This window comes from Perca fluviatilis, chromosome 4, assembly GCF_010015445.1.
Source record: "Perca fluviatilis chromosome 4, GENO_Pfluv_1.0, whole genome shotgun sequence".
NCBI classification, from domain to species: Eukaryota; Metazoa; Chordata; class Actinopteri; order Perciformes; family Percidae; genus Perca; species Perca fluviatilis.
In genome coordinates, this window is record NC_053115.1 from 36781253 (window position 1) to 36808995 (window position 27743).

The 27743-nt window shown below is 40.5% G+C and overlaps 1 protein-coding gene across 2 annotated transcripts in view; it reads right to left on the reverse strand.

The window, feature by feature from the left end:
- Nucleotides 1-27743, reverse strand: part of ptprga (protein tyrosine phosphatase receptor type Ga) — a 538553-nt gene that overhangs the window by 31845 nt on the left and 478965 nt on the right. For both annotated transcript variants that reach the window (XM_039797848.1, XM_039797847.1), the window contains exons 13-14: nt 18430-18583; nt 4907-4998 (exon numbers count right to left, since the gene is read on the reverse strand). In XM_039797848.1, coding sequence (XP_039653782.1) covers nt 4907-4998; nt 18430-18583 — 246 coding nt within the window. The remainder of the gene's footprint in view (nt 1-4906; nt 4999-18429; nt 18584-27743) is intronic.

Here is a 27743-nt window from a genome sequence, read left to right on the forward strand (position 1 = left end):
GGCCTCATTAGCAAGGCTCGGGACCCCCACTGACACAGACTCCTGAACCCCCTCACACACCACTAGACACTACATGTTACATTAATGTATTTCCTGGACTTTATAAGAGATACTTTATTGATTCCCAGGGGAGAAATTACATTTTAACACTTGATATATTTTACACATTACGCAAAGGCCTTAAATACACACATATGCACAAACAGGACCTATACATTAACTAATGGAGAGATGTCAGAGTGAGCAGCATTAAAGGTGCCCTGAGCAGTTGGAGGTTTGGCGCCTTGCTCAAGGGCACCTCTCCAGCTACCAGTCCACAGTCCGTACTTTGCACATCCTTCAACATGTTTGCACAGCCTGCACTAAACCAGAGTTATATTGTATATATTTGTTTAGGTTATCGTTTCTTTTACATTTAATGTTTATTTCCTTTTAATATGTTAATTTATGGTCCATCCATCAAGGCACATTCATTGTGTTACTTACTTGACAATAAACCCTATTCTGATTCTGATTAAGTGGCTGAGATTGTGGTGAGATTATTTTGTCAACTACTGTTTCCAAGGTGAAGACTTAACGTTCACTCTACTTGTCATTTATGTTTAATACAGCAAATGCCTATTAAGCCTTACTATACCACTAACAGAGAACATTGTGTCCATGTGTTGTGATGATAAATGCTGATGCAGAAATTTTTCAAAGCGAAGCACGTCAAGGCAAAATTATCATGCATTTGTATTCAGTGGTGTCTTTGTTAATTACCCTAGATACCGTTAGGAAATTAATTGATGGACAGTAATGAATTAAAATGCCAGGGTTAAGGGCAAATGCAAACATATGCACTCATGGTACTGAGTGGTGCTTTGAGTAAACCCATTCCCTACAATGATCTCTGCCGAGAGTAATGCACATTCAGTAACGTTTCAGTTCCACTGCTGTATCACAGAGGAGCAAGCGGTTTCAAACATACAAGAAAGCTTGCATAAATCATTTTTTGTTGTAATGTTGGGTTGCTTGATGGAGCTTTGAGCAGGACGGCACAGGACCGTAGTGCATGTTTCAGCAGCTTGCACACAAATTGTTGCAAAGTGGTTGTCGTTCTTCAGACACTGCGAGCATAAAAAGCTGAACTCGACCCAGATGATTGGAGCCCTTTCAGTGAAAAGGATGAAAAAACATCACAAAACAGCTAAAACTCTCTCACAGCACCGCTCAGTTTAGTCTTCATTAAACATTAACGAGCGCATATACACTCGCTAGCTCTCGCTTTGTGTCTTGCGAGATGCTCATTTAGGTATGCAAATATGTCTAAATGATTTGTGTGTCAGTAAACACAGCAGTCGGTCTTGAAAAGACTATTAGCTACATGGAGAACTGATCCAATCTCTTTCTTTGGCTTTGGTATTTTCTACAGACAGTAGAGTGCAATCACTTACACCATAGCATGTACTCAGTGGCGCCTGTAGCCGTAATCCTGTACGTACCGTGTGTACATTTCTTTTAATGATGATGCTCATACACTTGGGAGTTCTGGATTAGCAGAGCCAGTCTGTCATCTCCCATCTTTCTGCCAATCATGCACTCTAAGAAATATCTGTGTATTAACAGTTGTGTGACTGTATATTTTAACAGAAATTGTCCGTAGAACGGGATTCACAGTTGTATTCCTGTTTATTCACATTTCAAATTGCATTATGGGACCTCTATCTGTGCTCCGACAACTAACGTAGTAAGCTATTCACAACGCCATTATCGTAAATTAACCAGATTAGCGACAGTCAACAGCGCCCAAAAGAAGTACCTTAAGCATTAAAAAGTATCATAGTGAATAGTGTAAAAATCAAAGTGTCAAAAAGCATCAAAAAAGCTTTAATAATTAAAGAAGCAGACTTCATTTCAGAAATGTACGAACTGAGCAGCTTTGTCTGAGATCTCCGTAAAAATGTTCTGTATTTGAACTGTATAACACACATTTCTGTTTTAATTACGGGACAAAGTCCGGGTAAGGAGCTGCCTGAATTCTTTCTGTTTATTTTATGGATTTATGTAATTAAAAGAAAAATGTTTAAAGATTATTTTTGGGGGATCTTTTCAGTGTGAGTGACAGTGGATGGACTGGGAAAGGTGGGAGAGAAATGGGGGATGACACGTAGCAAAGGGCCGCAGGTCGGCTTCGAACCCGGGCCGCCACAAAGGACTCAGGCTACATGGGGCGCACGCTCTTACTGGGTGAGATAGAGGTCGCCCCACGGATTTATGTCTTAGAGTGTGGGAATGCGTGGCACATGCATGGCCAGTGTGCGTGCTGGTGTTTGGTGGAGCAGGAGCCCTGGCCCGTCAGTAACGTAATCTCTGTCATTATAGGCTGCTGAGTGAGAGTGCGTTTTTCTGTGAGACATGGCGGCACATTTGTAAGTTTTTCTTGCCACTGTTTTGCGTGCTTTAATAAACCGGTTAATGCGAGAACATTACAGTGAGCATGTGTAGCCCATATGTAACTGTGGATAAATGGATCGCCGAATCCAAAATTATACATTGGTTTATTTTTAGCCCAGAAAATGCATCCAAAAGATCCCTCAGTGGCCTATGTACAGTAGATATATTAGTTTTGTTGAAAGTCAAAGAGGTTTATAGCCAGCACCAAAGAAAACTCACGGGCGCCAAAATAAAGCTGATAAGACAGTTAAGCTGCATTGTTTTGACTGGAACTGAACCCTCAGCTGTAAAGTTAGCACTAACGGGATAACCGTTTGCAGAGTGTTCAGGCTGTACCGGACTCTCCCCGTAATCATGCTGCTCTTGGGGACCGGCTGCGTAGCGAGAAGCCGCTGCTGACGGGCGCAGAGCTCCGCCGGAGCTCGGACTACTGTCTGTCCATGCGGGCGTCAGTATTAAATTGAGACAGTTTCATGACTAAAAACATCTCGTAGCCAAGTTAAATAGTAGTCCAATTCCGTGTTTTGGTACAATTGGTTTAACACCTTCCCCTTTCACGTAGTGTCACGTGAGGTTAAACTTAATTAATTAATCCGCGGCTCACATGCGGGCATGAACTTTCCTCGCTTGAGGACATTTTTCAGACGTCACACAGCTCCCTCTAGAGACACTAAAGACTTTTCTTACATCAACTTTGTTTGCATATGCAGTTGTACTGGCCAACACTGCAAACACACTTTGATGGGGTACAATTGGTGGAATTTCCCTTTAATGTGACAAACAACAAGGTGACTGTATCATTACACCTCAAATAATCAATGAATGATTGTAATAACTGTGACTTTTCATAGGTATTAATACCAAATAAGCAGCATTTGATCATCAGATATTGATCTTCCCATGCTCATGAAACACATCTGTCATGTTTGTGTGTATGTGTTTACCGGAAGCTTCTGTATTAAGTGGCTGTTGCCTGCAGGGCTAAAAGAGGCTTATGGGATGTGTGAGGCTCTAGGTATAAGCTTATTGAGACCCAAGTAACATATGGCCATCCACAAGCCTGTGTGCTGCAGTGGAAACAGTGTTTCCTGATATTTAGCCTCCACACGTATGTAAAGCTACATGACACTTCCAGTGGTTATCAAAAAACAGACACATCCTACCACAGTGAAGTGAAATTAATGGTGAATCCAAAACAGGAGCATAGAGAGCCTTTTGTCCCCGCTGGGGTATAGGACATAGGCTCAGTGACAGAGCCCTTTTTGTCTGTGCTGGACTCTGCCATGATGGACACACTGGCACTGGTGTGTGAATGGAGGCCTTTGGACTTGGCCAGGGCCCATTGTAGAGAGGCCCCACAAGCTTTCAATTGATATGATGGGTTTGGATCCAAATCCTGGACCTGAAGACGAGAGCTGGAGCAGCTTTCACGCCCTGTAGAGGTTTTATATACACTATGTGTGTTCTTTGTAATTGGTGAACTGGGCACAGCCTCTCTATCACTCTGTCACACACACACACACACACACACACACACACACACACACACACACACACACACACACACACACACACACACACACACACACAGACAGAGAATCACTTAAACCTTTTTACTGACACAGAACAGGTTGTGATGTGGCTTCAGATCATATTTCCGATATCCGATATTTGACTGAAGGCACTACCAAGCTCTACCATACCTTAAAGCCTTCTACTCTTCTGCATGCACACATTTAGTTTTTTTTCCCTCCCAATTTGCCTGACCTTCAAAATAAAACAGAAATCAAAACTAAGAAATCACTTTTTACAGACGCGTGAACTTGTCAGATAAGCGTGTTTAACTTCATTCACACAAACCAGTCACTCATCTCAAGGAAAAGATTTCTGCGATGGTCATGCGCTCAACATGTCTTTTACTGTAAGGTTTTTGGTTCATTAGTCACGGATGATCTAGCTGTATTGTCCAAAGGACAATAGGACAAGTTTTATAGCAGAGCATATGGTCACCTTTCACAGATGAACCACCTGCAGCATTGATGGTGACTACAGAGCAATTGGAACTCTTTAAACTGACCAGGCTGAGGAAAATGTTTCAGAGGAAGAGAAAGTGGACACACTGTAGAGTGGATCCATTTAGGAAAAAACAGGAGGTCCAGTCAGATTCAAAAAGACAATGCCCTGCATCCTTTAGGCATTCATGTGTTTTGATTTATACTTCCAAAGTGGGGTGTGTGTATGTAATTAGGGTCAAATATATTGAATTCAATTAAAGACCACTGAATGGACCAAACCATATATCGATCTATCTCTACTATCAAATACAAGTAAATATGACCCATCTACTTAGACTTACACAGCAATGTTGGACAAACAAACAATCAGACAAATACTAATACGGCAAGGTATGCCAGCCCATCAGGCCTGCAGCTTTGCATGGGGACATACAGGTGCTGTGGTTGGTTGTTACCTGGAATGGGGATGACAGAGATCGTCTCATTGGGTACCACCCTGGGTGAATTGTGGTCTTCCACATAGAAGTGGGCTGTCTGGAAACAGCGCCTGGCAGAAAGAGAGAAAAGTCACATTTTAACAATGTCTTTTATTTCCATAAGTAGAGAGCTTTACAAACCCCTGACTAATTGATGCTCTCCTTCGTTGTAGTTCTCATTTGAGGTCAAACACAGAAACAATTTCTCCTTTCACCTGAAAATGGAGGATAAAAAGGATGAATCCTTGGTGGTCATCAGTATCAATAAATGCCTTATGCACTTGTCACTTGTTAAATAGTACATTCGTACATTTGAACTGGCAAGAGCATTTACCCATTTTTTCCATATATAGTTTTTATTTTTTTCTCCATTTTCTCTTCAATTTCCTAATGCTAACATATTCCAATGATACACATGAAGTCATCAGCTCTGTCTGATTGGATTTTCACACTATCCCCCAGCTTCCACATTGGTCATGCACAACCACTAGCAACAAGGTCTTGATTCCTCACCTATTTCCCACTCACAAGCATGGCTAATTTTGTTCAAAAACAATGGCGTTGGTCATTTGTTTAAGTGCTTAAAATAGCCTGCGTTTACATTTTCCTGACCACTTGTGGTTTTGCAAGTAATGACCATTGCTTTTGGGACGCAAAACAAAATGATAGCGAGATGCTGTTGTAGCATCACAACTTTCATTACAACCTTTTAGCGAAGAGGTCTGTTGGGTGTACAAAACTGTTTACATCCCACCTTCTTTCAACAGTCAACATGGTCAACTTGTTTTTATTTCTTACATATTTCCCCAATTGTTAGCAAGTGGGTATGATTGCCTAAACTTAAAAAAATCTTAACCATGGAGATGGCATCCAGAAAGTCATGTAATTGAATTATTTTTGTAACAGTTTTGGAAGGACTAATGATGGGGAATCCTGATCAGAAAACACTCACATTGGTCATTAAGGAAGGCACTGCTATTAGAACTATTTTGTCATTAAGTCTGGATGACTTGTTGCACTAAATAAACCATTGGTTTCGATCTTTTTTTGTGGAAGAGGAGCAGGATCAGCCTGGCCTTCGGTCCTCTGGGGGGGACACTGTAGGCCAGATCCTTGTAGTGAACATTTTTTCCAATCTACTTTAGGTTACTTTGCGGCCACTTCTGAATGATGAAAGCCTTGATACAACGTTAACTGTGTTGTCATTGGCTAGCAGCAGCACTGGGTCTAACGTCCCCTATCTGCCTTACTCCCTGTCGCTACTATATACTACATTTCCGGGAGGAGAGCACTATGTAAGCATGGTGGAATTAGTAAACTAGCTAAGTAGCTGCTGAATGAGTAAAATTCAACAGATTAATGTTTTATCCACACCATGGATTCATGATCAACACACTTTCAACGGGTACTAGCCTATCACAACAGAGACAACCTAAAAAAACGTTGGCGTGGTTTCATCTAAAGTGGGTTGGAAAAACGATAGGCAAGTGGATCTCTGCTAAACAGTATGATTTTTGTCTGTCTGTATACAGTACATCTCTTGCAGAGAGAGACAGAGAGAGAGATAAACCATTATCTTATCACGCACACGGGTACACACACACACACACACACACACACACACACACACGCAAACACACAATTAAATATCAACACAAACGCACACTACAAATGCACACTAAGTTTGTCGGAGCTTCTCATGAACGTCAACACTTCCTGCACGTATCATCGCAAACTTGTCTAATTTCTAAGCATTACAGTGTGTACTGTAGCTGACACACACACACACACACATACACACACACACACACACACACACACACACAGAATGTGCCTCATTCTCGGTGTGTTTGAAGTCACATGCAGTACATGTAGAAGCAGTCGTACAGGGAAGCTTTCAGGAGCAGACACATCAGCAGGTCTCCCGTCTTATTTTTAGTCAGTGACGGTGACTTTGACAATTCACATATGTGATGTTTGACATCAGACTGCTTTGAAATGGAGATCTGCATCAGGCGTTTAGAGACAAGTTTGAGTTTAAATACAGCAGAAGGAAGCAAAAGAGGTATCCTAGTCTTCTCTCTCAGAAAACACTGAAGAAGTTCAAACAAATCCAGAGACACAGAGCATGAGAGAGGAGGTCGACTAGCTATATTTACATCCAGCTGCCAGGCTGCTTTGACAAACATTTTAGTCTACAGATAAGTTTTGTTTGTTATTACTGTAACATTATAAATAGCCTACATGTAATGACATGTATACTTGAATTTTTTACCATCCAAACCAAACAAGTTACCTGTTAAGGCTGAACTGGACTGAGCGGAGGTTTTGAGATTTCATTTGGGAAAGACAAAATCAGTGTGTCTTCAAATAGTTCTGCTGTGTTCTAGTGGTCGACCGATATGGGTTTTTCAATGGCCGATGCCACAGATGGAGACTCAAGTCTGAGACTCTCACTCGAGTCACACTTAAGTTGCATGCACAGTGACTTCAGGCTTGACTTGAGACTCGTCCTCAAAAGACTTCAGACTTGACTCAGACTTACGATGCGGGACTCGTGAACAATCTTTATTTTTAGGAAACAGCTGATGAGCTGCATGTTATTCCTCTCCCTGCGTAACCTCTAACCTACCTACGCAAAACGTAATACGTCACGTATCTGCTGCGCCGCGCGGCTACACATGAGAGAGGACAAACATGTAGACCGAACTGGCAGCTGCTGGATCGTTCATCAGAAGCCTTGGCTTTAAAAACTTCAGACAACAAAGGCCCAAACAAAAGAAGTACTTGATGCAAAATGGACTTGAGACTTGACTTGGACTCTCACTCAGAGACTTGAAGCGATATTTAGACAGCAGTGATATACATTGCTGATATCATGTTCTTCTATCACAACTGAAGAAAAGCAATGTCATCATAATGACACACATGAGCCACAAAATTGCTGAACTTACATGAACATATATTTAACACTGTTATTGTCTGCCTTGTCTGTTTAGTTGTAGGCTATAACATGCAGCAGATTTATGAAAACGCAAAGGAAAAAAGATGTAATCAAAGCGTTGTGTTGTCATGTGGACGGCCCCTAAAAGGCTTCCCAGTTACACTTACCGTCATACCGTCCCATAACCATCCCAAATGACAATCTGATAAATGTTTTACTCGTCAGGAGAAGAACTGGGGGCTGTTTTTCAAGCCCTGTAAGCTAGTTTATCTGGTTAAAGGCTTACTACCGTGACGCTGATGTCTGCCTGGTAGAATGGAGAAATTGACACAAGGTTGATAGCTAACTTTGTTCCACAGCAGCCACACAGACGAGGCTCCCTGCAGATATGTCTGCAGACATTTTTGGTTAATCGGCCACATGAGCGCAGGCATCGGCCGATGCCAGTTATCTCAAAATGACATTAATCGGCCTATCACTACATCCTTCTGAATGGATAATTTAATAGGATTTTATTTTGAAAGACTTCCAGTAGCCTTCATCACTACATGAATCCATTGCAATAATATCTTTATTACACCTTGTGAATGGTTGTTTCATCTTCTCAAAACGTAGTCTTTGCATGATTTATATGAATGAATGATGTTCAGTTGGTACATCAAAAATCTGAATGGAAATGCCAGAAATACATGCTTTTCTTTTGGCTATGGAAGAAAAGGTAGAATATGGATAAAGACAAGATGAGTAAAAGGTGTGTGTCCCCACTGCATCGGCCCTTTCTTGTTTCTCTGTTTGTCAGGAGCAAAGGCAGAAGTAGCATGATATATGTTATAGTGCTGCAAAACTAAGGGTGTTAATCACAAGGTAGCTCCCGATACAAAGCACAATACATGGCTCACGATACCGATACAGTAATTCTTATATTTTGCTAGACAATCCTCTAATGATACAAAATGGGTGTGAGAAGGTTAAGTGAAGGTTTTCTCTCTTTATCCACTGCGAGTCCAAACTGTTAGAAAACAGCACAATTCTTCAGGAAAAGTCATTCTGTAAAATACAATTACAGAACTATAGAGCAACTATGGGTCCAGACTTTGAACTTAAACGTGAACGGGGCATCTGTTATTTTCCTCACAGTGCTCTCCGCCATCCCGTTGACAACCTCTTCCTCTTCGGCTAGTTAATGTACTGTCGAAGAGCCATGAAGTAGCGATGCTAGGAGCAGGGAAATCTATTTAGAGCCCCTTATTTCATTCATTAAATATCTTTATTTGGAGCCAGCATATCGATTCTTTTATCTCACAAAGAAGGACAACGATATATTGTCGTATCAATATTTCGTCCCAACCCTATGCAAAAAGGAGGGGGTCAGGCGTGGTGTTTAGGTGGACAAAGTCTTTGACTTTGACATGGGAGACTGCTGTTGCCATCCTGTCTCCTACCAGCAGCCACTGTTGGTTTCTTTTCACCATGACTTCAGTATTCCTCTAGTCTCACATTGCCAGATGTACTCCCCATAGAGGCACCAGATCAGAAAACTGTCACATGGGGGATTTTAGAATGCAATAACAAACCACCTCTTTTGTCATTTAGATGGGAAGACTTGTTGAATGAGGGCTGATGTTAACCAGATTTTTTAATAAATATAGGACTGTAGAGCCCTCCACTCCAGCAAAAATATACCGAACAAAAAACACAGAATCAAAAGAAAAGAAGAAAGACAGAAGAAAACGTGAAACAGCAATGACATCACTATTTACCAGAAATACAGAAACTGATGCTCTTTAGTGATGTCATCCTGTGCCTACTTGACACATCGAAGTAGACTCATTTGTACCCACATTTCAAAACCTACTGAGCTACACTCCATTCCTATTACAAAGTGTTAACATGAAGACTGCCAAATGCTTTTGTCCTTAGCTACCAAAACAACTTCCAGTGACAACAATTACTCAACACTCACTGCATCTATCAGTGTGTGTGTGTGTGTGTGTGTGTGTGTCCATACACTCCCTACCTGTATTTGATACAGACCAAAGAGCAGAAAGTGTTCATCCTGGTGAACAAGAAGAGGATGGAGGTTTCCGCATGCTGTTGCTGACATGAACTATGAACGAGTACACAGGGGACGGAGGGACAGAAGGCTTTACTAATAACGCAAGAAGGGGGTTGTTCCCACACACACACACACACACAGACACACATATACACACACACACACACACACACGCAGGTCAATCCCAAGCCACTTCCTGGTGTGAGACAGCTGGTGTCATGATGCATTCAAGTCACCTGGGACAGAGTTGACAGAATCATTTTGTGGTTCGTAGAAATGGTTTACAAACTAAGATAAAGCCGCAGTAAGTCAGTAAATTACTATTTGACCGAGAATTCAAAACCAGCCTTCAGTACTTGCTAGTTTTCGATACTCTACGCTACAGATAACTCACTCTGTCCTCAAAAAGAACAAAAGGTTCCTGTTCTCAGCCCCCATGTGAAAAATACTGCAATTACTGTAGTGAGAAATGAGGGGCTAGGGATGACCTAGCTCCCCCTGGTTCAGCTTGACATGTAGGTTGAATCCTTGGCAGTGGTCTGGGTTCAAATCCAACCTGTGTCCCATCACTGTGTGTCATCCCCTCTCTCTCACTCACTCCCCCATTTCCTGTTATTATCCAGCTGCTCTATATTACAAGGCTATAAAAGCCCAAAAAATATTCTTCTTAAAAGAAATAAGGGGCTAGATAAGAACCCTAAAGGGTTTTTATCTTTATCTGAACACACAGCAGAAGACAACACTTTAAGGAATTACTGTGTATACACAGTAATTCTAGCTATACCTAGAAATGCACTAAAGTCTTTCCTAAGTATATTTTCTAAATACATGATTTAAAGCTATAGTGCGTAGTTTCTGTCTTTCCCCCAATGAGGAAGTAATGAAGACAACACTGTTGGCGCATTCCACATGGTTGAGTGAGTGAAATAGCAATAATTCCTACTTCTATCACGTTACAAAACCCATTACTAAGCTGTTCAAGAGCCGTAAGGCGACATCCGTGTCTGACCTCAGTCCGTTTCCTTTTTCATTGCTCTCCAACTAGGAAAAGCCACACTAATGGTTATGCATTTATTTATGCGTTTGTCTTCGCCATAAGTCACTTTCTTTTTTCAGGTTTTAGTCTTTCTGCCTAACGTAAAGGTCTTTCCTTAGCAGTACAGTTACTGACATTTGACATCACTGAAACATTTTGTTGGTGCTTATTCTCTTTTTTTTAAGACATGCCTTCTTCTGTTGCAGTATTCCTCTTCGTCTCACAAGCAGGAGCGTTGCTGACTGTTGTCCTTTCTCAGCGGTGACATAAAAAGCATCACTCGAGCTGCTGTGCGCGAATGTCGCCCGACGACACCCTTTTGTAAACATGGCCATACTGAGAAATACAGAAAGAGTTGTGTGGAGCTGATAGTCTTAATTAGCTTTGTCTCAACTCATTTGGCAATGGATTGAATGTTACGGACGTGCATTAATATAAAATAGTTGCGCACTATAGTTTAAAGTGGATTTTTGGTTGCAACTAAGAAAAGTCTTTTACACCATTTTACAAGTTTGTGTATAAATGACATTATTGTTTGCAGTGACAGTGTGAAGATGTGAATACTGTCAAATTGTAATAAAAAACAATCATCCCACTATCCTGCATCTGTAGATAGGACTTATCAGCAAGTCCAATGTGCTTCCCAACATAATTTACAGACTTAATGTAAATTAACTGTATTAACAAGTAAGGTAAACCTTTCGTGTTAGGAAGCTCATATTTACCTCTTTCCAATTTGACCTGAATGCAGCAGAGCCAACTGCTGTCGGAGGGCCAATAGGACGGCAGCGGGGGAGGAGTCTGCGTTGGACATGGGATTGTGATTTGAGCTTTGCTCCGCAATAGGATTACATACCCCAACACACCCCTAGCACCTGCCAGGCCTGCGCTTGTGTGTGTGTGTGTGTATGTGTGTGTGTGTGTGTGCGTGTGTGTTAATAGGGTTACACACAATTTCTCATCACGCAAAACTTGATTTTAGTCCAGAGATCATGTGATATGAAAGGTTTGTAACGAACAAAGAAAACAACAACTATGTTAGGTATCTGTCAGGCACCACGCTGAATTCCTTATGATTGTTGTGTCAGTATAGCTTACTTTCATGTTCTGTCTTTCGTCACATGCCACAGATGATTTTTTATGTTTCAGATTTCTATGAAAGACCAAATTTTGTGATTCAGACAATTAGTGCTAGTGTTATTATCACCACCTGCTGCTTTATTTGTCTACAATCTAATGGCAGTACTTTCAACAAGGAGAACATGTTGTGTAAATCAAACAGGAAGTAGCTATAGTCAAAACCTATTAAAGAGATATCTTAAAGTGCTCATATTATGCTTTTTGCCTTTATTGTGTTATATATATTTTTTGTGCATGTAATAGGTTTACAAAGTGAAAAAGCCCAAAGTCCACCCCAAAGGGACTTACCATCTCCAACAGAAAACACTGTTCACAAACTGCTCCAAACAGCTCTATTGTAGTCCAGCCTTTACTTCCGTGACAAACGTGCGTCACTTTGTAACACACGTTATAATGCTCGCCTAGATGCTAGCATGGCACGCCCTCATACTCTGTTTCTGACTGGCTTGTAGTGCTTACCTAGCTACTGCGCATGTGCGACTCCCAACAAAGATGGAATAGAAGTGATGCCTCACTCTGTAGCTAAAACGGAGAGCTCAACACACAGTAAGTGTCATTCGGTTTTGTCATGACACATTTATGGTTATGGTTAGGGTTCATGTGTCATGACTGTGTCATGACAGTGTCATGTGAGTTTCATGTATTCATGACAGTATCATGTCACTCTTATGTAGAAAACTTCAAGTAAAGTGTTACCGATCATGTTATAATCATGTCTTCTTCATAAAGCATAAAACATTTATCCTGTGCTCAGTGCTTGGTTCATATGTCCACTGATTTGCACTGCCATACACTGCTATAAGATATACTCCTGGCTTCCTCTGAATCTGCCTTGGCCTTTCTTTGAACCCATGCCAAAATCTACCCCCCATGGACTGTCAAAATAGTTGACATTTGGATGTGGTCATTGTAGCTTGTGACACAACGATTGTATGGTGTGGTTGGTTCCTTCAGACATTCAGTCTACTACTCGGACTAAAGCCAGTCTAATACAGTCTGACAGCTGGTCCATGCAGGGTCAACTCACCATGAGGTAACTTCATGAGCTGGAGCTGACAAGCAAGTAAAACAATCTACACCCTCCTACAACCATAATGGCTGCAGCTGATTGGACGAACGCGTCACGTGGGGCTGTCTGCACCGCAGACTCTTCATTTCAGATCGACAACGGTCAGTTTAAAAGATTTTCGTGAGCTTTTGAGAGGCGTGTCCGAGTCAGACAGACGTCATGTTACCGCATCGCCATATGGAGCTTATGAAAGCCTAGGAATTTCATGTCAGAAAAGTTGGACAAGACGTTGAGAAGCCAGGGACTGGATTATGTCTGGCTCTGGGTTTGATTTCAAAATCGCTTAAAAAACAGCACCACTGCTCTGCTAACCAATGCAAATGGTAAACCTGTGTTTCGGTAAAATATGTTGTGATAATCTTTCATAACAACATGAAAACATGGCAGTCTACTTTTGTCTTAGTTTTAAATGTTATCACTCTATTGAATAGGCGTTACCATTACTTATCAGTCTCATGGATATGGATTAGAAGGGGCCTGTTACACCTACTAGTATGTTCAGAAGGATATTATCATCTATTGATATTGTAATAGTTGCCGTTAGCGTCCCCTTGGCGTCACTTTTTAACGCTCTGGGAGTCCTGTTGTCAATTGAAACAAAACAAAATCTACTTGGTTAGGTTTAGTAAAAGATTGTGGATGAGTTAAAATACTAACATACTAACTATCATAGCGTTAGTTGCTGTGAGAAGGTTAGATAGGGAAAGCTTTTTTTGTAAGTTAACTTACAAAAAAAGAAAATGTTGAAAGTTGTTTTCACACTGGACAAGAACACCGCTCTCTCGGGTAAAAGCCGTGTGTTTGTTTGACACATCCACCACCCCAACCTTCCTGATTACACGTAGATTCGGTCTTTAAGTACTTCTCCCTACCATTGTCGCTCTTACTATGAAACAATAATAATAATTTATACAAACATAACATAACCGTATGCATCGAATGTTGCTACGTGTGTAACTCCCTACTGGTTCCATTGCCAGAATACACCAGAGAATCCTAAAAATCTGGACTTGGCTTGGCCTTAAATGGAAATTAATTCTGAAAAGATAAATTTAGTGATTTGAAATCCTAAAAAGCTTATTAACTGTGTTAAATATTATCTTGAAACGTGTGTTCTCCCCATAATAGGCCACCCTGGAGGTTTCAGGTAATACTTTTTGTTTTTTTAATCAATTTATTAAGCTTTAATTAACACAACAAAAGATTTGGCATCCCCCGACACCATTACTCAGAGGATACATTTACAATGAACAACTCCCAGTGCCTCTCAGCCTGTCATGAAGCTGGGCATTAAAGCTCCATTGTGTCATTTTTTTTTGTTGATTCTTAGCAAAAACCCCTTTGTTCTTTCACAAATATGTGCTCATTCATGTGTGATTACTTCCACCAACTAATCAAAGTATTCTCGTTAGCGTCGAATCTGCCATTCAGAATCATTCAGAATACATACAAGCGAGTCGCTCGAATGACGGCCGACATGTTGCACCTCCATCTTTAAAATACATTAGCCAAAAAGGGACATACAGTATCTCACAATAGTGAGTACTCCCCTCACATTTTAGTAAATATATCATTATATCTTTTAATGGGACAACACTGAAAAAATTACACTTTGCTACAATGTAAGTGTACAGCTTGTATAACAGTGTAAATGTGCTGTCCCCTCAAAATAACTCAACACACAGCCATTAATGTCTAAACTGCTGGCAACAAAAGTCAGTACACTCCTATGTTAAATTCCCATAGAGGCAGGCAGATTTTTATTTTTAAAGGCCAGTTATTTCATGGATCCAGGATACTATACATCCTGATAAAGTTCCCTTGGCCTTTGGAATTAAAATTGCCCCCCATCATCACATACCCTTCACCATACCTAGAGATTGGCATGGGGTACTTTCCATCAGATCATCTCTCAATGTAAATCAAACCAGCTATTAGGCTAACCGACATCAAACCATGCCAATCTGGAGGTATGGTGAACTGTTATACCAGCTGTACACTTAATACTTTATATTGTAGCAAAGTGTAATTTCTTTAGTGTTGTCCCATTAAAAGATATAATGAAATATTTACTAAAATGTGAGGGGTGTACTCACTTTTGTGAGATACTGTACCTCCGCCTTTCGCGCTTTTACACTCAGTGGTACTGCGACGAATGCCAGGGAGGGGGAGAAGATTACTTGCGACTGCCGGCAGATTTGAAAGCCTGTTGAAGATGGAGGCTCAAGCCTATTCTCGAGGACATGTAACAGAGTCACCAAGGAAGTTAAAAAGAGAATTAAAACAACAATGCAACAGGCAAAGCAACAAGACCAAAGTTAATATTGGAGTGGCTTTTCCAAGATGGAAAGAGCTCATAAGGAGCAAGGATTTTAAAAGGGACGCCGAAGTTGCCTGATTTCTTCTCAAAAGGTAATTCTGCCTATTTGTGTAAATTCAAAGTTTTATAGTTGCTTGGCTAACTATAGCATGGTTGTGCATAAAGCTAGAACGACGTCTAGGATACTTTTCCTCACGTCAATGATGAAAAAGGATTGTCTACCTTGTAACATAAACGTAATCATATGTGTCGTGATTTCCCTGGCCAACCTGATCTCACAGAATTCTGTGAAATGAACACAGCCCCTCACGGAATCGCAAAAAATTCCATGATGGGCCCACGGAAGAATTCCATGAAATGAACACGGATCGCCGAAAATTCCGTGATGGGCCCACGGAAGAATTCCATGAAATGAACACGGCCCCTTAAGTTAAGGAAAACGTTGTGGGTGGGCTTACGTTTCCATGACATGCGGGACAACAACGGGATGGTTGGGTTTAGGAAAAGAAGAACGGGACGGTTACGGTTGGGTTTAGGAAATGTGAAACGCGGGACACGATTCCCGGTCTCCTGGGTGAAAGTGTGTTTTTTTGTTTTTTTTAAAGATTTCTTTGGGGCTTTTTCCCTTTATTTTTGAAAGTGAATAGACATGAAAGGGGGGCGAGAGATGGGGGATGACACGGCTTCAATTCGAACCCTGCGCCACTGCAGGACTGAGCCAACATGGGGCGAACTCTCTTACTGGGTGAGCTAGGGGCCTCCCCAAATGTCCTGTGTTTGACCCATCCACCACCCCAACCACCCTCCCTATGCGTATTTTCGGGCTTTCATACTACTTTCTACCGTATTCGCTCCTAATGCTACGACATCTTCTCATTGACTTTACATTGGTGTATGGTGAATGGTTCCTGTACTATGCGCTTTAAGTAGTTGTTAAGACTAGAAAAGCACAATATACAGTCCATTTACATTTGCTGTACAGAATGCTGTTGCAGTCGTCCAGTCGTGAGGTGATGAATGCATGGATTGGAGTGTTTCAGCGGCTGAGAAGGAAAGGGAAACTATTCGCCCTCAACTCATTCTTCAAAAACAGTATTTGCAAAGAGAGTCTACTTTGTGCTTTATTTCAAGGTTTTGATGCTCCCTGATAACCCATGTTTTGCTGCCAAACATTGTTTAAATATATAGATCTTTATTTTTTAATTCTAGTAGACATGCCAATAGTCTATATCCTTGATGTTCCACTTCCGGGATTGCTCCGGTGCCACAGGAAATTCCACCGGATGCATGTATTTTCTATTTCCTCACACATTCTTTGTGTTGGAATTTTAAATTCTGTGGATTAATTAGAACTATTGTTGACTGCTCCTCAGATCTCTGCATGGTAAATCCAGACAGCTAGCTAGACTATCTGTCCAATCTGAGTTTTCTCTCGCACAACCATTTTGCAGCGCTGTGTGGAGCGTAGCATCGCCCATGACGATTGTGATTGGTTTAAAGAAATGCCAATAAACAAGAGCACGTTTTTCTCCCATCCCGGAATGCTGTGCGGAGTAGCCAGACCGTCCTCCTATTCACAGCGTGCGGATGGTCTGGCAAAGCGAGACTAACATGTCAATAACCAAAATCTGTCAGGCTGAACAGACTTACTGTTGAGATGGTAAAGTCAAAGGGTTAAGCAAGAGTTAAAGAGATTAAAGTGTCAGTGACTACTGTATTCTAAGTGGAAACGGAGAAAGAAGGCAAACTTGCATGCATCCTGCACCACGCCACTACTAGCTATGGATTCAAGCGGTGGACATACATGGTCACACAAAGAAAAACCTGTTTCGTCCAGTTTGAAGGTGGTCATGCTGCCTATTTAGCCAGTCCTCTCACTTTAATGTGTCACAACTCAGAATTCCTATGTATAAAATCATGTATAAGTCTAATGCTCCTATTGTAAGGCACATGGGGGCTTTCACACCTACCTCTTGTGGCCTGGACTTTCATACTTTTCAGTTTGATCTGAACCAAAAGTACAGGTGTGAAACTGGATCAAGCTGAACCATGGTCCGGTTTGTTTCTAGTGTGAAAGCATTTTTTGGATGGTTTTGACTTTTATCAGATTATCATTATTACAGCATAGGAAATCTGCTTATAAATATAGAAAAACAACACAATGTAATACTGCTAAATAAAACCTCACATTCATTATTAGTTTCACTTGTTTTCATTTTAAACTAATTATATCTGAATACAATACACATTTGTCTGCCACTATAAAAAAACCAAAAACTATTCCAGTGCTGGATCCATGGCATCAGAACTTTGGATAGTCGTCATGGAAACATTAAATGGTCATGTGACAAGGGCTGGGAAGATTGGCAGAACAGGCAGCCAAGAGACAGTGCTCTGATCCAATGGAAATCACAATTGTCAGATTGACAGCACTCTAGCCCAGTGGATCGGAGGAGGGGCACCGGGGGTGGGGGGCTATCATATTTCAGGGGAGGCCGGTGCCCCCCTGTGCCTCCCTTCTAGCCCACGCCCCTGCTCTCTCTCTCTTTCTCTCTCTCTCTCTCTCTCTCTAACTACTCTACACAAGTTTTACTGTGTATGTGTGAAGGCAAGTGCGGAAACAAATTCACTGTGTCTTGAACAAATAGTTTAAGTGAATCAGCAATAAATACAGGCATTTATATACATTTCAACAATCATTTTAGGCTTCAGAGACGCAAGTTGCTCTGGCAAAAATGACCAGGCTGGTTTCTCACTCCTCACTATCTCTAATGTAATAAGCTTGGCAATGATGTAATGTGTGTTACCCCCTTTCCCATCTTCAACCATAAATAAATGCAGTATCAGATATACAACTTTCCAGTCAACCATCCACCTTCCAACCTCGCGTCCACCAACTCAAAAGTAGCTGATAAGTGCTGGTGTTGTTGCACCCACCTCCAGTAGACGAGCACAGCCAGCAGGAGAACCAGGCACAGGAAGGTCAGAGCTGAAACCAGCACCAACGGTACCAGCCACTCCACACGGCCCAGCCCCGCTCCAGTGCCGGGCCTGGCATGGTGGGTCATGTTGGTCACGCCACCGGGACCGTCTGGAAGAAAAAGATGGAGAGAAACTAATGAGGGAAAGAAATGTCCACAGGCAGAACAAGGATATGACTGAAAAGCAGGTGGATGAGATGGATTCTATTAGTAGAGAAGGGTGAAAGACTAAAAATTTGCAGGAATGCAGATTCTTAATATATTTTTTTAGGATTAATACATGTGGACAGTCACAATGCAGTCTGCAGTCTGGGGTAGGCTGCTGTGTCTAAGAGGTTTAAATTAAATAATTGATTACTAAATTAATTAATTAATTAATTAATTAAGTAAGTAAGTAGGTAAGTAAGTAAGTAAAGTGTATTTATATAGCATATATCACAGTCATAAAGGTCTTCACAGGCCAAATAAATAAATACATTAAAAACAAATCGATTATGATAAAAAGCACAATAAATCACAGTAAATCATAGTAGAACACAGAAGCATAAGATATAGAAGTAATACAGTCAACAATGTGGCTAAACGAACGCCTGACAGAGGCAGCCACTCTTAAAACACGAGGCAAAGTGTTCCACAGTCTAGGAGCAACTGTTTCAAAAGCTCTGTCACCTTTAGTTTTTATTAGTAGTAGCAATAACGAAGAGGGAAGAAAGAAAGTAGGAATGATAGAGTTACTGTTTATAATAACACATTTGTCTTGGATCAAACATGATCAATGGTTCAGGCTTTCATATAATTGCCTTCATATTACAAGACCAATGTATTAATTAAGTCAGAAATGTTGACTGAGAAGAGGAAGTCCCTCTTTTTAACACTGAATGGCGTTGATCAAGTGTTGGAAGAAACCGAAACATAGATGTTAGTGAGGGGGATGGGGGGCTTAAAAAGACAGGTGCTAAAACTTAGTGTTTCAGACAGAGGGTGAATACAGGTACAGACAGTATGAGAAAAATAATGGGTTTTTTTAACATTAAAGCATGTAAACATGTTTGAGTAGAAACTTAAAACTCAAGTATGAACCTGAAAATCAGCATGATATGGGACCTTTAACTTAGATGTTTCTTTTTGCTGCCACTTTTCGAAAAAGCTGGAATGTTAGCACACACCAGGAACTAATCTCCAACAATGTGTGATGTGTGCTTGGTGTGGTCTCACAAACTGTGTGCACGGTACGTTAATGTTAGAGCAGTCACAAGCAGGTTGGTGTCAACCAGCGTGGCAAGATTTCTGGCAACTGCAGTGCTTTAAACATGCAAAATTACATAGGGCAGCTGTACGCTTTACTAGAGGGTACACTTAAATGTCAGCTTAAGAACAGAAAAAATGAAGTCCCATCTTCTTCAAAGGAACAGTCTGACATTTTAGAAAATTTCTTCTGACAGTTTTAGATTTGTTGGAAGGTGATTTTTTTTTTTTTACTTTTGATTTTGTTTCCAGCCTGCAGCGTTTAAGAACATTTTTATTTAGTCAAGGGGTGCCAGCCAGGTCTCTCTACTAACATCTAAGATAGACTTAGTTACGTCATGTTTTATGTCAGTTGTATTTTATTAGGATATAAATCAAGCCACACAAGTGTGCACATATGAATTGAATGACCATAAAGTTTAAACTCTTAAAGGATTTAGGCCACCCTACACGTTATTGTAGGTCCAGGTTAATTTGCAACTTAATTTTTACAATATATGTAGTAGGGGGTCCCTGCTCCGTCGCTCTTTCAGTTAAGGGGTCCTTGTCTTAAAAAACGTTGAAGACCACTGCACTAAAGCTTTAAAGTTATGGAAATTAGTTTAAATATTTCAATCACTATTACGCCCCTGGAAACCGCTGCCACAGCTTCTGCGTTGACTGGAAATAATATGATTGGTTGGGGCAAAACAAAACGCAAAATACACACAAAAAGTCAGGCTGCATACTTTAACTTAAACAAAATGGCAATCCAGTCTAGTAAAAGGCTAGTACAACCTGATCCGATATGTATTAAGTATGGAATTGGGACAGAGTTTAAGTTTTCTTGTAATGCTGTTGCATAATGAAGTAGCTTAAATGTTGTTGTTTACAACAAACTGAACAGATTTCTTTTGTTTTCTTCACGGACAATTTAATTTATAAGAAAAACCAAAGTGGAATTTTTCGTTGGATTTTTTGGCCTCGTGGACTTTGAGACTGGGATTTTGGACTTTGAGACTGGGATTTTGGTTAATACGTTTCTTTACTGTGGGATTTGAAGTGCTTTTCATTATTTTTGTGTTAAATATATGAACATTTGATTTGACCCTTGAATGGTGTGCTATCAATGTGTATGGGGTGAACATGTGCACGCTTGTGTGGTTCGATTTATATCCTAATAAAATACAACTGACATAAAACATGACCTAACTAAGACTATCTTAGATGTTAGGAGAGAGACCTGGCTGGCACCCCTTGACTAAATAAAAACTTTCTTAAACACTGCAGGCTGGAAACAAAATCTAAAGTAGAAAAATCACCTTCCAACAAATCTAAAACTGTCAGAAGACATTTTATAAAATGTCAGACTGTTCCTTTGAAGAAGATGGGACTTCATTTGTTCTGTTCTTAAGCTGACATTTAAGTGTACCCTCTAGTAAAGCGTACAGCTGCCCTATGTAATTTTGCATGTTTAAAGCACTGCAGTTGCCAGAAATCTTGCCACGCTGGTTGACACCAACCTGCTTGTGACTGCTCTAACATTAACATACCGTGCACACAGTTTGTGAGACCACACCAAGCACACATCACACATTGTTGGAGATTAGTTCCTGGTGTGTGCTAACATTCCAGCTTCTTCGAAAAGTGACAGCAAAAAGAAACATCTAAGTTAAAGGTCCAGTATCATGCTGATTTTCAGGTTCATACTTGAGTTTTAAGTTTCTACTCAAACATGTTCACATGCTTTAATGTTAAAAAAACAACATTATTTTTCTCATACTGTCTGTCTGTATTCGCCCTCTGTCAGAAACACTAAATTTTAGCACCAGTCTCTTTAAGCCACCCTACTGAAAAGCCCAGTCTGCTCTGATTGGTCAGCATTTCCGGGTCTTCAGCATCAATATTATATACTTTATTAAGACTTAATATTAAGACTTTTACTCAAGTAATATTCTAAAAGGTGACTTTAACTTCTACCAAAGTTATTTTCTGGTAAGATAAGTGTATTTTATACATTGCGTCATTCTGGCACGCTATACAAGACTATAGCTAAGCTAAGCTAAACACGTCCTGGACCGACTGTATCTCTGCACCGGACACAGAGATAAAATAGATCAATATCTCACGCTGGGTAAGACAGCAAAAGTGGCATATTTCCTAAACACATGGGGATGTCCATTTACCTACATCTACCTGAAAAACTGAAAGCGTTGCAGCAAAACAAACCATCATATAAATAATGAAAATGAATACAAGTCCCAGCTGCTGTCCTGCCTGGCCTGAGCCCTGCACACTCTCTGACGAGGTGCGCCATAACTGCATCGAAACATCACACACCTCCGGACAATTTGAGTCATTTGTAGGAATCCAACTTGCTTTTCCGGGTCCCTTTAATCTCCACCCCAAACCATCACCGACACCTACCCACTTCCAGCGGCTGCAGCCGTGACGTTTCTGGAACTGGCGCCGCCCCCATGGCCTTCACTCTGCGTGCCTGCCGAGTCGAGGCACACTACATCAGGCTGGGCCCCTGCACTGCACCACAGCTGGCTCGGCGCGCCACTTAACTCTGCATCATCTCCTTCCTTACATCCACACGCACAGACATACGCACAGTGCAAACAGAGGGAGCCATGCTGCCTCTTGTCCCCTTCTTTTCCTTCTGCTTTTCTCTTACGATTACAGCGCGCTGCCAAAATAAATAAATAAATAAATAAGCCCTTGCCCGGGTAGCACGCAAACACACACACACACACACACACACACACACACACACACACACACACACACACACACACACACACACAGCACTAATGTGCAGTGAGATATATACTGTTCAGACACTAACACAACACACACACATGTAACTCTAAATGAAGCAGAGTTTATTTTTTTATTTTTTTAAATCCCCTGCAGCTGAGTCTAGCCTGCAAGCCTCATCTCCTCTCGCCATGTCTGAAAGTAGGCCAGCACTCAGATCCGAGCGGGGAAGAGAGGGAGCAGAGAGAGTGTGAGGGAGAGAAAGGGAGGGGGACAGTGGGTAGAGGAAAAGAGGAGAAGGGATGAAAAGAAGAGATGGAGAGAGAGAGAGAGAGAGCAAAGAAAACAAAAGGAAAAGTATTGAGAAAGTATGGCAACGTTTAATCGGCAAAGAAAGTGGGAGGACGCAGGAGAAGGAGAGAAACAAGGACAGATAGAGCAAGATAGGAGGACATTTGAGGATAAACAGAAGAGACGTTTGGCTTCCTTTTGCAGATTTTCCAATTGACCGGAGCTTTAACATCCCAGATCCACAGGCTGCTGAATCAGGGTTCCTACTGTGCGTGTCTTCTGTCTTAACTTTCCACTATCCAGTGGTGGAAGAAGTATTCAGATCCTTTACTTCAGTAAAAGTACTAATACCACCCTGTGAAAATACTCTATTACAAGTAAAAATCCTGCATTTAAAATTATACTTAAGTAAAAGTATGTAATTATCATCAGGAAATGTACTTAAAGTATTAAAAGTAAAAGTACTCGATGCAGAAAAACCACTGACAGGCTCAAATTAATATTCTAAGTGTCTAACAACATTATGGAAAGGATCCCTTCAGAGATAGACCTTTAAAATCTCTTTGAGACCTTTCTGTTTAACCAGACCAACTCTAGCGTTAAACCCACCAGACTCCATTTAAAAAAGCAATACTTTTAGCATGTATAGAGGCAACATATTGTCACATGTAAATCGGGAAAAAATATGGTGGAAAAGTGGAAAGACGAACCCATAATGGCTTTCCATAGTTTTATTTTGTTTCTGTCGACTTTGAATGAAGGTGTATTTTACGATGCTAAAATTACTGTTTATTTACATGGAGTCTGGGGTGGTTTTAGCAACGTAACGTCGTGGGATTTTTTATGTTTAAAAAAAAGGATCTTACTTTAATAGAAAGGTCGACCCCCTTCAAAAATCCTTTCCATAATGTTGTCAGACACTTACAATATTAATCTGAGCCTGTCAGTGGCCAAACAAGCACTCTTGTGAAGGTAAACAAGCTGCACAATTGCCCTATTAACTTACATTGTAGCTTGTTTCTGCGCGACGTAGCGTATATAGCTCAATACTGGACCAATGTCAAAGATTGTTGTTCCAAACTCCAGGTTGAAAAAAAACGGTAGTTACCCTTTAACAGTGCTGACTCCTATTAAACTACAGCTCAGTGTTTTGGAGTAGAGGTAAATTAAGTGTTTTAAATTAAGGTTAATTTTTTAAACAAAATGAACATGATGTGGCCTATAGAGGATAAAAATAAACTACAATATGTTGAGAAACAAAGACATCTTTTTCAATGATCTTGCTATTACTCACACAGAAGAGACAGCCAACACGGAGCCAGACATGTTTGTTAGAGATTAGTTCATGTTTCCCTGCCTTGAAAACTGGGATTTGTAGTTGAAAGCATGCACTCAGCATAAAAGAAACACCTCCCATAACAGCGGTTCTTAGCAGAATGTATACAGTCACCCCTTTTATAAAGTTGTGCAACAAATTTTAAGCTTTTGCCCATGAGTCCCTCAAGCTCTAACAGAATCAAATTAGCTAAATGTGCTTTGACAAAGAGATTGAGAAAGCCATTCGGGGAATATCAGAAGATTGCTTTTGTTCATAATAATGTCTGGTCTTGCGCCAGACTGTTTCAAAGCACTTGAAATTGAATCGATGTCCCATGGTGGTTGCTTGGCTAATGCAGTGCTATGCGAAAGTCTTGGCGGGGGGAGGAAAAGCATTAGGTCTGCTCTCAGCTCCTGCTTCTAACACTTTTCTTTGCTCTACATCACTTCAATTCATGCACTCTATATCACTACAATCCATCACCACTTACTACAGTAATGCCTTTAGTTGGATATACAGTCATTGATGCAAGAGCCCATCCCCTCTTACCCACATTCAACTCTCTACTATCCAACTCTGTTGTGTTCCTGCTTTTTTTGGTTTTTACAACAACCAATCAAAAAAGAAACTGTAAGCTGTTTACCCTGATTTGATTAAGTTGTCCATTATGATAATTTCTCTTAAAGGAATACCACCGCTTATTGAAATAGGGCTTATACTGGCCTACCCGCGGTTTAGATAGGTGGGCCAACGCATTTTTTGTCTCAGTGCAAGTAATTAGTTTTTTTTGTCTCTCTCTTGGCTCACTTTTACACAACACAACATGCTTAACCGCAACACAGGATTCCATTCACCTACGCTTTAAGCTAACTATGGGGCGGCGCTAACCGGGTGTTGCACCGAAAAAAAATGCAACAAACGCTAGGTCAACCTATCTACAGCTAGGGGAGACCGTGATGAGCCCCTATTTCAACAAACGGCGTATCCCTTTAAAGCTTTAGTGCGTAACTTTTGATATTAATGAACGTCTGTTATCTTCAATCCATTGCCAAATGAGTTGCTATAAAGCTAATTAAGACTATCAGCTCCACACAACTCTCTGTATTTCAGTATGGCTGTGTTCAGAAAATTGGATTGTGGTGTTGCGCGGTCACGGAAGGCTTGTATCATGCCGCGATAGTTTGTTGTCATTACTCAGAATTCCTCATCGGGGAGACAGAAACCCACGCCCATAGCTTCAACACTGAGCCAGGGTGGAAGCAGGCAGAGCCAGATGTTGTAAACGTTAGGGGCTGCACCCAGACCGAGGGGGGGGGGTATGCTCCATTTACGCGCAGTTTAAGCCCTACTATTTTTTATAGTATATAGAATAGAGCGCCAAAAATGGGAAACATAATTTTGGAAAACACAATAGTTGCCGAAAAGAACCATCTCGGGAGCCAACAACCGTTTTTGTACCAACTGGTAATTGATCTCCAACTGTCGTCATCATTCTGAAACCGAAGAGAATTGAGGATGCATCACGCCATCATGAATGGTAACGACACGCCACGATAAAAGCTGCCAATAGTCACTATGGTCACGATGAGCCACGATGAGCTCGCAATAGTCACGATGGGTCACAGATGACCGCACAATGGCCAATAGTCACGATGATCACGATGAGCCTACTATAGCACAATACGGTCACAATGAGACGATAAAGCTACAATAGTCACGATGGTAAACGATGAGCCACGATAGTGCCAGAATAGTCAGATGATAGCAATGATGTGCCACACAATCAATATGGGTCACGATGAGCACACCGAGCAGCCACAATAGTCACGATGAGCCATGATAGTCACGACGTCATGATGCGCAATACGCGCCATCAGCACCTCTTCAATATTAATATATATTGCTACACATGGTTTTCATTAACAAATTCAAGCAGTCAGATATGACAAAAATGACACGCTTCCTGAATATAGCAGAGTCTGAACACAGCAGACAAAAGGCAAAACAAAAAACAGCTACCGTAAAATCAACAAGCATCATCAGTAGGTAATAATCGGATTATGCTGTCACTGCATCGATGCAGAATCCCAGGTCGTCCGCATCCGATGCATCGATGCAATGTTTCATCATCTAATTTATTTTGCAGCTTAAAGGTATTATTTAATTCTACAGTAGTGTTGTATATCATTTCTTTTTTCTTTCTTTAATAGTAAAAGTACTTTACTTTTATCTGCGTAAAATTTCTTTAGAGTAGTAACTGGAGAAAGAATATATTATTTAGTAAAGATGTTGGTCCTTTGGTCCTTTCAATATTAAATGTTGACTTAAGGTAACAGTCGATAATCATGACATGAAACTGTCATAAACTATGACATGACACTGTCATGAATGTGTCATAAACCTATAAACAAGTCATAAACGTTTATGACTTCGTTACCATATATGTCATTGGTTTTTGTCATGACAAGTTGACATTTATTTGGTTGAGCGGATTACGACAACTTGACATTAATCAAAGTGATATTACCAGAAGTTGTCTGGTCATGACAACTTGACATTAAATTTGTCTTGATTAAGACACTTCGACATTACAAAGTATCATTACCAGAAGTTGTCTTGGTCAGGCACAACTTGACATTAAATTAGTTTGGGATGTCTTTGTAATGACAACTTGACATTAACCAGGATGACATTACCACAGGATGTCTTTGTCATGACAACTTGACATAAACAGAAATTCACCTCTTTTTGTATTCATGACATTTTGACAAATAAAAATGTTACCACTTTACTTGAAGTCAAAGAATGCCTCGTTACACTGTCATAATGTTGTCCTGACAGCAAGTCTTATCTATGATATCTTAATGACAAATACAATTGGTACCACTTTACTTGAGGTCAAAATATTTATTAGTTACACTGTCATAATGTTGCGCGACAGCAAGTCTTATCCATGATATCTTAATGACAAATACAATTGGTACCACTTTACTTGAGGTCAAAATATGTATTAGTTACACTGTCATAATGTTGTCATGACAGCAAGTCCTATCAATGATATCTTAATGACAAATACAATTGGTAACAAATGCCATACTTGAGGTCAAAATATTTATTAGTTACACTGTCATAACAGTGTCATGAGACCCAGTTTTGTGAAATTTCCTGTCAGACATCTATCTGAAAAAGTGCTAGAATTGGTCTCTAATCTTGCACATCTAATTATAATAATCATTAGGTCAAAATGTCATGAATACAAAAGAGGTGAATTTCTGTTTATGTCAGTTGTCATGACAAAGACATCCTCTTGGTAAGTCTATCCTGGTTAATGCAAGTTGTCATTACAAAGACATCCCAAACTAATTTAATGTCAACTTGTCATGACCAAGACAACTTCTGGTAATGACACTTTGATTAATGTCGTGTCATAATCAAGACAATTTAATATCAAGTTGTCGTGACCAAGACAACTTCTGGTAATATCACTTTGATTAATGTCCAAGTTGTCATAGCATAAGCCCAACAATGTCAACTTGTCATGACAAAACCGAATGACACTCTATATGACAGAAGTCATAAACGTTTATGACTTGTTTATAAGGTTTATGATTACATCATGACAGTATCATATCACAGTTATGACAGGTCATGTCATGGTTATATCGGTACTGTCA